The following is a 12,550-nucleotide window of genomic DNA, read 5'->3' on the forward strand; positions in this document are numbered from 1 at the left end:
GATCTTCAAGGGGCATTTCAACATTAGATTATTTTTATTACTGATTTTCCATGTAACCAGAAGCTGATATATTAGTCTTAGTTACAGGCATACCTCCCAACCGTCCCGATTTCCGCGGGACAGTCACGAGGACGCAGATCTGAGTTGAACACATATGCGGTTGAAGCAAGGAGCTGACACAGGTCAGCTCCTTGCTTCGCCGCTGCCCGCCTCTCTCCCTGACACATGCGGCTGAAGCTGCTCGCGTGCTCGCTTCGCTGCTGCGTGTCTCTCTCGCTGACACATGAGGCTGAAGCAAGGATCTGACCTGTGTCAGCTCCTCGCTTCGCTGCTGCTGCCGGCTCCTGGCTTGTAGACGCGATGTACAAGCCAGGAGCCGGCGGCAGCGGCGAAGCGAGGAGCTGACACAGGTCAGCTCCTCGCTTCAGCCGCATGTGTCAGCGAGAGAGACGCGAAGCGAGCACGCGAGCAGCTTCAGCCGCATGTGTCAAGGAGGGGCAGAGGGGCAGAGAGCGGCGAGGGAGCGGAGGAGAAGGTAAGTTTAATGTGGAGGTGGAACGTGAATCTGGGGGCAGATGAAGGAGAGGACGGCATGACACTGGGGGCAGAGATGTGGGGACATGAATTTGGGGGAAGAGATGGAGAGGACATGAATCTGGGGGAAGAGATGGGGGGACATGAACCTGGGGGAAGAGATGTGCGACATGAATCTGGGGGCAGAGATGTGGGGACATGAATCTGGGGGCAGAGATGGGGGACATGAATCTGGGGGCAGAGATGGAGAGGACATGAATCTGGGGGCAGAGATGGAGGGACATGGATGTGGGGACATGAATCTGGGGGCAGAGATGGAGTGGACATGAAATTGGGGGCAGAGATGTGGGGACATGAATCTGGGGGCAGAGATGGAGGGACATGAATCTGGGGGCAGAGATGGAGTGGACATGAATCTGGGGGCAGAGATGTGGGGACATGAATCTGGGGGCAGAGATGTGGGGACATGAATCTGGGGGCAGAGATGGAGAGGACATGAATCTGGGGGCAGAGATGGAGGGACATGAATCTGGGGGCAGAGATGTGGGGACATGAATCTGGGGGCAGATATGGAGGGACATGAATCTGGGGGCAGAGATGGAGTGGACATGAAACTGGGGGCAGAGATGTGGGGACATGAATCTGGGGGCAGAGATGGAGGGACATGAATCTGGGGGCAGAGATGGAGTGGACATGAATCTGGGGGCAGAGATGGGGGACATGAATCTGGGGCAGAGATGTGGGGACATGAATCTGGGGGCAGAGATGGGGGACATGAATCTGGGGCAGAGATGTGGGGACATGAATCTAGGGGCAGAGATGTGGGGACATGAAACTGGGGGCAGAGATGTGGGGACATGAATCTGGGGGCAGAGATGGAGAGGACATGAATCTGGGGGCAGAGATGGAGGGACATGAATCTGGGGGCAGAGATGGAGTGGACATGAAACTGAGGGCAGAGATGTGGGGACATGAATCTGGGGGAAGAGATGGAGGGACATGAATCTGGGGGCAGAGATGGAGGGACATGAATCTGGGGGCAGAGATGGAGTGGACATGAAACTGAGGGCAGAGATGTGGGGACATGAATCTGGGGGCAGAGATGGAGGGACATGAATCTGGGGGCAGAGATGGAGTGGACATGAATCTGGGGGCAGAGATGTGGGGACATGATTCTGGGGGCAGAGATGTGGGGACATGAATCTGGGGGCAGAGATGGAGAGGACATGAATCTGGGGGCAGAGATGGAGGGACATGAATCTGGGGGCAGAGATGGAAGAGGGACATGAAACTGGGGGCAGATGAAGGGTGTATATGAAACTGGGGGAGAGATAGAGGGGGACATATAATTTAAGGGTGACTGTAGGAGGATTATACTGTGTGCGGGCACATGAAAAATTAACGAGTGGGCGGAGTCAATACAAAAGTGGGCGGGGCTAAATTTGCGTAGCGCGCCGCACATTTTGTCCCTCTTTCAGTTCTTCAAAAGTTGGGAGGTATGGTTACAGGGGAATATAGCCTCCTCAGGCTCAGCAGTATTTATTCTTACAATCCACAACACAAAACACAACAGCAGTTATAAATAGATAGAAGAGAGTTGTTGGTAGTGGGAATTAGTATCTATAGATCAGAGGCCATTTATGTCATAATTTCTCATGTGAATGCTTAGTCTGATTTCTTTCATATTAAAGAGTCTACCACCACTCCCAAGCATATTCCACTGTTGCCACCGATTACAGTAATAAACATCACACATATTGTTATTTATCTCGCTATTGTGGAACTGAAAAAAACAAGGCAATTGGTGCAATGGGGGCGGGCTTTCAGCTCCTTGGAGAACTGCTTCTGCCATTCAGACCCCTTACCATCCCCTACCTGCGCCAGCCTATTCAGTTAGATTTGATCCTTCTTCTTCTGTCACACCCATTCTACTTAAGCAGCAAAAACTATACTGTCAGGGCTGAAACCACCCCTAGTGTACCAAGTGTCCAATCCTACAAAAGTGATACACGTAAGAGGACATGTGACCTCTCCTAATATGTCTGTTTTAGTAAATACTTGTATTCTTTAATAAATAACAATTCTACCCAGCTTCATACTCTCTCATTGACTGGACATCACACCCAGCTGGCATCATCCAGTTGTCAATTTATTCATGAATGTCTACTAGAAATAAATGATTGAATGCCACAGTGTATGTATAAGAAAAGAAGATACAAAATTATTTAATGTGGAAAATCAAGTATTTATTAATTCAGGATTCATGTTTTGTGATTACTATACTTAAAACTTGAATTTGTAGAGAAAAATTTGACAAAATTTGTAGAAGGCATAAGGGTATGTTCATGTGATGGAAAATGAAGAAGAATTTGGGGCAGATTCCTCTTTATCCCCCATTCCCCTCAGCTTCATGTGGCACAATGCTGAAGCAGAGCTCTCTGTCCCCGATTATGCCCAGATGAATGACACTGATCAGGGGCCAATCTGGAGCTAAAGACTCTGCAGCTTAATCATCCGCTGAATCTACAGCATGACCAAGCAGGGTGATTATTTTTTCAGCATCCTGCTCTAATCTCTGCCTCTCACTGAATATAATGGCATGGAGAACAGTGGCAAATTCCACCGTGCGAATGGGCCCTAACTGTGCAAAATCCCCATCAGGCACTTCTCTGCATGTCAGCGGAACACAACTAATGTCCAGGACAATACAGGTGAATTCAGACTAAAAACATTGCCAAGCTAGGTGGAGTACAACTCTGAAGTCCCATTTTTTATGTAAACTAGCACCGCCACATAAATATTGTTTTATGTTACTAATATTGATTACTCGTTATAACAAACTTCTATGCTTGAAGAAATGATTATTGCCCTTATGGCTAAGGCCCCATGTTGAGGAAGCACAGCGTTTTTTGTTGACGCAGACGCGCTGATTTCCACATCCACCTTAAGAAAGGGCAGCTCGCTTCTTTTTTCCATGAGTGGGAACAAACCGCTAACGGAAAAAAATATCGCTAGCGGTCTACATAGACCTCTATTGTGAGGGGGCGGATTTTGACGTGTATTCCGCACCAAAATCCGCCCCTTCTTGCTCCGTGTGAACTAGCCCTTAGGCGCTACATAGCAGAAACACAGCTTTTTTTTGTTGTTGTGAGTTTTTGAGTCAAAGCCAGGAGTGGATTGAGAAGAAGGGAGAAGTATAAGAACTTCCTATATATTTCCCATTTATTTTGTAGCCATTCTTGGGCCTAATCAGCAGGGAGTCTTGATACTCCACTGCAAGATTGAGCAGAACGCTTATTTTTTCCCACGTCCTACTGCAATCTCTGCTTCCCATTGAAAACAATGGGAGGCGGATTCCAGGAGGAATCTTCTCTGGATTTGGAAGCGAAATCCACCCCTAAATCAGTGGCAAATTCCTCCGTTTTAACACATCCTAAGCCTTTCACACAGTTTTTCAGATGTCTGTGAGTTTATTTTAATAAAAAAAATCTCTTTTTATGTTGCTTGATATTAATAATATTTAATATAGGAAGAGGCAGATTGATACTGTTTACTAAACTGAGGCATGTGTTAACTGTTTATTCATTTAGATGCAAACCCTTTTCTGGAAATTACTGCTGAACAACTTTGACACTTAGCTTCAATATTTGACACAATATAATTGTTGGATGTCTAATTCCTACATGTCAGACACTTAAATGAAAAAGAAACAAAAAAAAGTGGTGGGTGCGGGCAACACAGTGGCTCAGTGCAGCCTTGCAGTCCTGAGTTCGAATCCCGCCAGGAACAACATCTGCAAGGAGTTTGTATGTTCTCCCTGTGTTTGCGTGGATTTCCTCCCATTCTACAAAAACATACTGATAGGATAAAAAAAAATGTACATTCTGATCCCTGTATGGGGCTCACAATCTACATTTAAAAAGAAAAAAAAAAAGTGGTAGGTAACTTGAATATATACAGTTATCAACATAAACCCGGGCATAACAGAAACAGTTGCAACAGGTACAGCGCTATCTGTGGAAGAAACTTTTGGGCTAAGCGTTTTTGTTGCAGATTTTGCTGCGTAATTTTGAAAGTCATGAGGGGTTACAAGAGGAATGGAAAATATAAAAGAAACACTTCGACATTTCCTTTCTAATAATTCCACTCCTGAATTTAGCTCAAAAAAGAAAAATTTATTTAAAAAAAGTGGAAATGCCAGATTGATCAGTTTTTATCTGAGGAGAAGAGTTTTGCTACTAGAAATTTTTAATAGGCTACCTTTGAATTAATGGCCAGGGTTGGTGTCAGATTTATTATATTTTGATATAAAAATGTTTTAAATAATTTTTTTCATTTATTATTGAATAGTAATAAAAAAAAATGTCTACGGATTGTCCCTGGCAACAGCACTTACACTTTATATGAACGTTCACACTACTGATATGAACACCTGTTATTGTAATCCGTCATAGGATGAGAGCAATGAACGGACACAAAGCTCCCACCATCTGCATCTGTTCCCATTCACTATAATATAATGTGAAAAACATGATGGGTTGTTTCCTCCATCTTCTTGTTTACTTTTTTAACCGAAGAAAAAGTCCTGCATGCACAGAAAAGTTATAAACATGATGGAAGAATGTTACCCTCATGTTTTTAACATAAGCCTGAATGTAGACGGATACCAGACAGAGGGGGCCCATTTGCATTAATCACTTAATGTCCATTGCTCTCATCTGTCAAAGGATTAATAACATATTAATATATTAATAACATATTAATAACATAATAATAATGTGAACCTAACCTCACATGTATAGGTAAATGCCAAAAATGATAATGCGAACTTTTGCCTGTAATATCTGTCTGATATCTCCTGTAGTGTATAAGAGACACTGTTGCAGATTCCACCGGTTTCATTATATAACCAACGGAAATTATAGTCTATAGCGTCCGCGGGTAACCACCGATTTAGTGGACTTTCTGTCGTTTGGCTCCCTCATTGGATATGAACAACAGAGAGCGTGGCACAAGTGTGAACCTAGCCTTATGCTATTTTGTAAATATAAAGAGCCTCTTGTGAAAATGATGCATTTCTTTCAAGTTTGTAACTACATATAAAGCTCTAAAGGGAAGTAATCAGTTCCCCAGAAAATTAACCTCTTAGGGGGCATTCACACGGAGTAACGCCGGGCGTGTATCACAGCCGTACACGCCGGCGTTACGGCAGACTGCCGAACACTTCCCATTCACTTCAATGGGAGCGCTCGTAACAGCAGCGTTTACGAGCGCTCCCATTGAAGTGAATGGGAAGTGTTCAGCAGTCTGCTATAATGCCGGCGTGTACGGCTGTGATACACGCCCGGCGTTACTCCGTGTGAATGCCCCCTTGTGTGAATTTTCAAGACACTAACTATATGTCTTTCAAGGATAATGTAAAAGCCTAATTTTTCAAGGATAATGTAAAAGCCTTTAGGGTTACCAATATTGGCATTAATATATCAGCACTTTAAAATACTTCAATAACGGTGCATTCACATCATGTTTTTTTCCATCTGCTTAGTGGATCTGTTCAACAGATGCCAAAAATGGATAACAAAGACTGATGCAAATTGATGGTCATCCGTTTGCATAGAAATCAACGTAATGTCTGTTTTATATTGACCTTTTTAACCACCAGTATTTAACCACCAGTAGCATCCATTAAATGGACCTGTTAAGTGGTTGTAATGCACAAACTATGGATATCTGACTTTATAGTATATTAAAAGTTCGACCATACCATATTTGTTTAGAATATTTCAATGGCTGCCTTCAGTGGTATTATTAATATAGTTTTTCACCATGTTCTACAATCAGCTTTTCAGCGTGAATATATGAAGGTATATTTACTTCTATCATTTGACTCATTCACCTCCAACATTGACTTAACATTAGTAGAGAATAAGGAGGGAATATCATGTATTATGCAGCTGCTACCTTGACGTGATTCATCTAAAGTCTGACAGACATTGGTGTTCTGTGAACGATTATTCATAATTGGACTATTTTGGCTGTTTTCCCAAGTAATACCATCTCCCTGGAATGTCTTCAATTTTTAAATGAATGATTTCTCTCTCTTTAATTTTAATCGCTGAGGAAAGAACTTGTATACTGTTTGTAGTGCATGAGAGATATTTTTTGCACTCATCTCAATGTTGTTTCAGCATTGTGACTTCACATAGTTTACACTAAGTTCACAATAGCATTTGAGTTTCAGTAAGAGACTCCTTTCCCCAATCCACTGCAGTGAGGACTTTTCTCTCCGCCATTTTCGTCCCCATATAGTATATAGGGTCCACGGGTTTTTGCATGTAACTGTTTTTTTAAATAGATATGGATTCCATTTGTCTACCCTAGCGAACCCAAAGGACAGAAACCCGATTGCTAGTCTGAAATGGTGAAATGCAATTGGCCACAGTCAATTCCACATTTGTATTATTTTAACATTTTTACATCTTCAAAACGGAAATATTGCAAAACAGCTAAAACCACATATTGTTACAAATATACAGCTGATCAATAACTACATTGGCAAACTTTTTCTGACCTGAGGTTGGTTCATATTATATGTTGCATTTTGTTTCTTCTGGTGTAGTACTTTTGATAAAATAATTCCTTTTCTATCTGTGCTATGTTTTTAAAATATCAGATATTTAGTTTTAGCTAGATTTGGATTTTTCCTCATAGTGTATAATTCATTTCTAAAAAGCTCTGGAAATGTACAAATGAAATTACTGTATGCTATTTCTGCTTATCCTTAAAGGGGTGGGATGTATTTTTTTGTTTTTTTAGTCTGCTAACGCTTGTCTCTAATTACATCCCTCCAGCACCTACTGAACTGAGTGCCACTTAGGGTCCATTCACACGGAGGAAAATGGTGAGGAATTTGGTGTGGAATTTCAGTGCTGAAAAAAGCCTCCCATTGCTAGCAGAGAAAGGAACCCATTGAAGTCAATGGGAGGCTTTTTTTTCAGCGCTGAAATTCCACACCAAATTCCTCACCATTTTCCTCCGTGTGAATGAACCCTTTAATGTGGTCCCTGTAGTGGTTCTACAGTCTGTAGAGACCATGCCAATCTTTAGTATGAGCAATATAAGGGCCACACACATATTGCACTTAAAAGCTTTCTGCAGAGAGTTCTGCCAGGGCAGCCACCTGTCACACAATACAGAACTGTAAGGAATAATGGCAGTAATATTATCATGCATAAATGCTCAGTTTAGTGAGTGCTTTGAAAATGGAGAGCCCTTGATCTCTCACTACAAAAATAAGAAGGCTGTAAAAAAAATGTCTAGCAAACCAAAAAATAAGTGAAGCTTTTGCTAAGTGTAACTGCAGATTACAAGCCTTTCAGCTGCTTCTCTCTAATGCATTTAAAGAGAACCTTTCATGTTCTCTAACATTGGAAGTGTTATATAGCTGAATATATAGCACTGAATTCAGAACACTGTCCACTTTGCCAGTATGTACCCTGGTTGCAGAAATATCAGTGCTGTTAGTTTCCGACACCAATATCACTGCACTGTCAGAGGAGCCAGCCTTCCAGCTTTGTCATTACTGGACAGTGAGGAACGTCCACCTGAGGGTACACTTACATAGCCTTGTATGCAGCAATAACGCTGAGCTGTAAATCCGGGTTAGTGCACGAACCTTTAGTTATATACCCTGTGGTTTATATACACACTGTAAGCCAATGGCCAGCAAAATAATGGAGGGGGTGTACATCTCGCCCAGACTACTTAGGTGGGCAAGATGAGAGAAAGTCCAGGTATGACTTGTTCTTAGCAGACAGCTTATGTCTGCTGAGCATTTTGTTAAGTGCTCAGTACGGGGCTGTATTTTTTAGGAATGACAGGTAGGATTGGCGGTGGGACCTGTCATTCCACACCCTCTCCAGTCCACACATTGTAGATGTTTCTGCAGCGTCAGCTGCTGTGGATTGTCCTCATCAGTGAGGTTTAAGAGATCAGTTACCGCAGCAAGACTTTGGACAGAGCTGGGCTGCAGGGCCAGCTGGAAGGGCACACTGTGAGAGCTGTGTCTGGTACCCTTCAATTTTTGCTATTGAAACTGCTGTTATAGGTGAGGTAACCTGTTGATGTGTTTAGTTAGAGCCTAGCCGGGCAGGTATTTATTTTTGTATTGTCTCCTTTTGTTGCTGCAATACCCTTTTGTTTTGGAGTGAAAATAAACTCTACTTTGTTTTTGGACTAAAGAAACTGGACTTGTGTGTCTATGCCACCCCACCTAGCAACCCCAGACCCTGACAATACACAAATGACTTTCCTTCTCTCAGATCTTTTTCACTGTAATCTCTATATGTTTGAGTTAGGCGGAGACCACACATTGCTGAAAGTCTGTGTTTTCCTTTGCACATTTTGCTGATAGGGGTGGGTTTATTAAAAGGGAGAAGTGTAAATGCTTTGTATATAGTTTCCTTTCCTTTTAAAGATACCACTGGCTTTGCATCAAAATAAAACAAAAAAAAAAAACCCCCAAACATGGCAGCAAAATTTGCTTCAAAACATATTTTTTTTGGCAGTGTGCGGCCGCGTACTGTTTTATAGTACATAAATAACTTAAAATGTACCGTCAGTTCTAAACTACTTTTCATACATGAACAGTACATGTAAACATAAGAAACCTTGTAATATACAGCCATTGTCGTATGCGTTGGCACTTCTGAAATTGTTCCAAAAAAATTGAGTATTTCTTCCAGAAAATTATTGCAATTACACATGTTTTGTTATACACGTGTTTATTCCCTTTCTGTGTATTGGAACAACACAAAAAAAAACTGAGAAAAAAGTAAAAAATTATATAAATTTCACACAAAACTCTAGAAATGGGTTAGACAAAATTACTGGCACCTTCAACTTAATTGGTCATACACCCTTTGGAAAAAAAATAACTGAAATCAATCACTTCCTATAACCATCCAGAAGCTTCTAAGGGCTAGTTGACACTGACTTTTTTCGCAGTGGATTTTGACGCAGAATCCGCCTCAAAATCCGCCTGCCAAAACGGCTCCTACTGACTTCAATGGGAGCAACTCGCTTCTTTTTTCCACTAGCTAGTAGCGGAAAAAAGAAGCAACATGACCTTTTTCTGCAGTGTGAACATACCCTTACACCTCTCAACTGGAAATTTAGAGCACTCTTCTTTTATAAACTTCTCCAGGTCTCTCAAAGTTGAAGGGTGCTTTCTCCCAACAGCAATTTTAAGATGTCTCCACAGGTGTTCAATGGGATTTAGATCTGGACTCATTGCTGGCCACTTCAGAACTCTCCAGTGTTTTGTTTCCATCCATTTCTGGGTAGTTTTTGTTTGGGGCCATTGTCCTGCGTGAAGACCCATGACCTAGGATGCAAACCCAGCTTTCTGACACTGAGCCCTACATTGAGACAAAAAATCCTCCAATCCTCTTCAGAATTCATGGTGCCTTGCACACAGTCAAAGCACCCAATGCCAAAGGCAGAAAAACAACCGCAAAACATCTTTCAACCTCCCCCATACTTAACTGTTGATAATGTGTTCTTTTCTTTGTAGGCCTCATTTCATTTTCAATTTACATTTACATTTTTGCAGTCTCCTCCACTGTATTTTGCTATACTAAAACACGCTTTGTGCTCTTAGGGGGCGTTCACACTACACTAGTAGTGTCTGTTGCTAGTATCTGTTAGAAATGTTAACAATGGACACTTACACAATTGTCATAAATCCATTAAAAATCCCATTGATTTCAATTGGATTTTATCTGTGGTCCAGTTACACCAAATCAGTCACATATCCGTTTTTTTCATTGACATAATAATGCTGAGTGCAGGACTTTTGTGCCCATTCAAAATAACAGACTTATGACGGACAGCAAGTGTCTGTTATCTTTTAACAATGGCTATGGTTAACGGACAACAACAAATGGGCATCCGTTATAATATCCGGGTTTTTTTCTGCGCATGCTCAGAAAGCAGAAACAAAAAAAAAATGAACAGTATAAAAACGGACACTAGCCGAAACTAATTTATGCTAATGTGTCTGTTTTTTTACAAAAACGGACACATTAAAGATAATAATAGCTATTAAAGAAAATTGACACATTAACATTAGTTAGTGTCTAGTGGCTATTATGACAGGCACCCGTTGTTGTTGTTGTTGTTGTTTTTTTTTAACGGACACTATTGGAACAAAAATCCAATGGTAGTGTGAACCCACCTGTAGCTGATCCATCCACAAGTAGAAACGCGCGTTTTTTTGCTCATTTTTTTACACGTGTAAAAAATGTCATTGAAGTCAATTTTACACGTGTATTCTTTACACGTGTATTATGCAGAAATGAGCGTTCATTTACTCCATATGCACGGGCCCTAGAGGCCACCAAAACTATACATTACACATTTATTTTGAAGTTTATGTTGTCAACCAGAGAAACATTTCATAAATTTTAAGTATAAACTAAACATTAGTTGACTTACTGTCAGCCTTGAGTCCGACAAGAAGTAGGAGCTGGCTTATTATGCACACCAAGATAACCATGCTGGGGTTCCGCATGATCCCTTAACTTCTCCTTGGTTCAGTGCAGCCAATATCCTGGATTCAAACTGGCAGCAGCGACTGCAAAATGACAAAAGGATATGTAATGAAATACACTTCAACTGCCATTAGTTCTCCTCATGTAAACTAACAAACACAACCAGAAACAAAAATTTGTGTTGTACATGGGTTTCATTTCAGTTTAAACAGTTTTGGGGGGTTTTATGCATGCGTACAAATTAACTAAGTATTAAAGGAATTTTCTATTAAAATTTACACACTGGAAGTCCCCTGTTTTCCAAAACACATATCCTGCTAGATCCTTTTCAATAAAATGTGCAGCCTAACAAGTTTTTCTGTCCTGTCCTGCTTATGCTATGCTAATGTGTACTGTATTTTTAACCTTAAAGGGGTATTCCCACGTCGCATACTCACCAGTCTTCACTGCTGTAAAATCTTCTATCTTCCTGGTTTCTTGCATCATTTGGTGGGCGGGGTTTAACAGACAACCTGTTTAGCTCCGCCCCAAAATTAGTGTGTAGCTCCGCCCACCCATATTGGACTATGAAGTACAGGCAGCAGCAACTCCATTCTATGCTACATACAGAAACTGCCTGTCTCTGCCATAATGAACACAATTGAATTAGCTAGCCTGATAACTGGGAGAACAGAAGAAATGAAATGAAAGTAGCTCCCATATCTGAGTGCAGGACTTAGGTCACGTGGTGCAGACACAGGAATAGCTAGAAACACAGGCTCGCTACCGTGCACTTAGCCCCTCCTCCCTCCATCCTGAAAGCAGGCAGATACATCACTTGACTTTTGAGCAGATAAGTCAGGGCTGTGTCAACAATGAATTGAATAAAGTAAGATAGTGGACAAACAAAGCAGTTTTGCTGAAGCAATGTATTTAGGAAAAGTCTTACATTCACATTAACAAGCAGTATAGATAGGATCCTTGTGATGGGACAACCCCTTTAAGGCTAAGGCCCCATGGGCCTAAAGTGCTGCGGGACGAACTGCTGCGTGAACGCATTGCGGTTCTCTCCGCAGCGCTTTTAAGAGAAAGTTCACAGAGTTTTCCTCTGCGGACTTTCTCTTAACATTATATCTACGGGAAAGCCACTGGTGTTTCCGTACATATAATTGACATATTGCGATTTGCAAAGCCGCAAAGGCTTTGCAAATCACAGCGTGTCCGTGCTGTGATCTTTTCCGCAAAGTGGGGATGGGATTCGGATGAATCCCATCCACTTTGCCTGGACTGTACAATGCTGGGATTTTTCCCGCAGAGCAAATTGTGGCGTTTACGTCCTGTGGGGCCCTGGCCTAAAGGGGTATTCCCATGTACATAATAATTTTTAAATTTGTAGATAATTAAAAGTTAAACATTCCCTCCTTGGCCGTATCACGGCGGTTAAGATGACCCTCCTCCCAAAACTCTTGTATTTCTTTGAAACT

At 41.8% G+C, this 12,550-nt stretch overlaps 1 protein-coding gene across 8 annotated transcripts in view; it reads right to left on the bottom strand.

Annotated features, from left to right (window-relative positions):
* PTPRS (protein tyrosine phosphatase receptor type S) overlaps positions 1–12,550 on the bottom strand; it is a 240,959-nt gene that overhangs the window by 180,699 nt on the left and 47,710 nt on the right. For all 8 annotated transcript variants that reach the window (XM_075281034.1, XM_075281026.1, XM_075281006.1 and 5 more), the window contains exon 2: positions 11,032–11,170. In XM_075281034.1, coding sequence (XP_075137135.1) covers positions 11,032–11,107 — 76 coding nt within the window. In that variant the 5' untranslated portion in view covers positions 11,108–11,170. The remainder of the gene's footprint in view (positions 1–11,031; positions 11,171–12,550) is intronic.

Source organism: Leptodactylus fuscus, chromosome 1 (genome assembly GCF_031893055.1).
Source record: "Leptodactylus fuscus isolate aLepFus1 chromosome 1, aLepFus1.hap2, whole genome shotgun sequence".
Lineage (NCBI taxonomy): Eukaryota > Metazoa > Chordata > Amphibia > Anura > Leptodactylidae > Leptodactylus > Leptodactylus fuscus.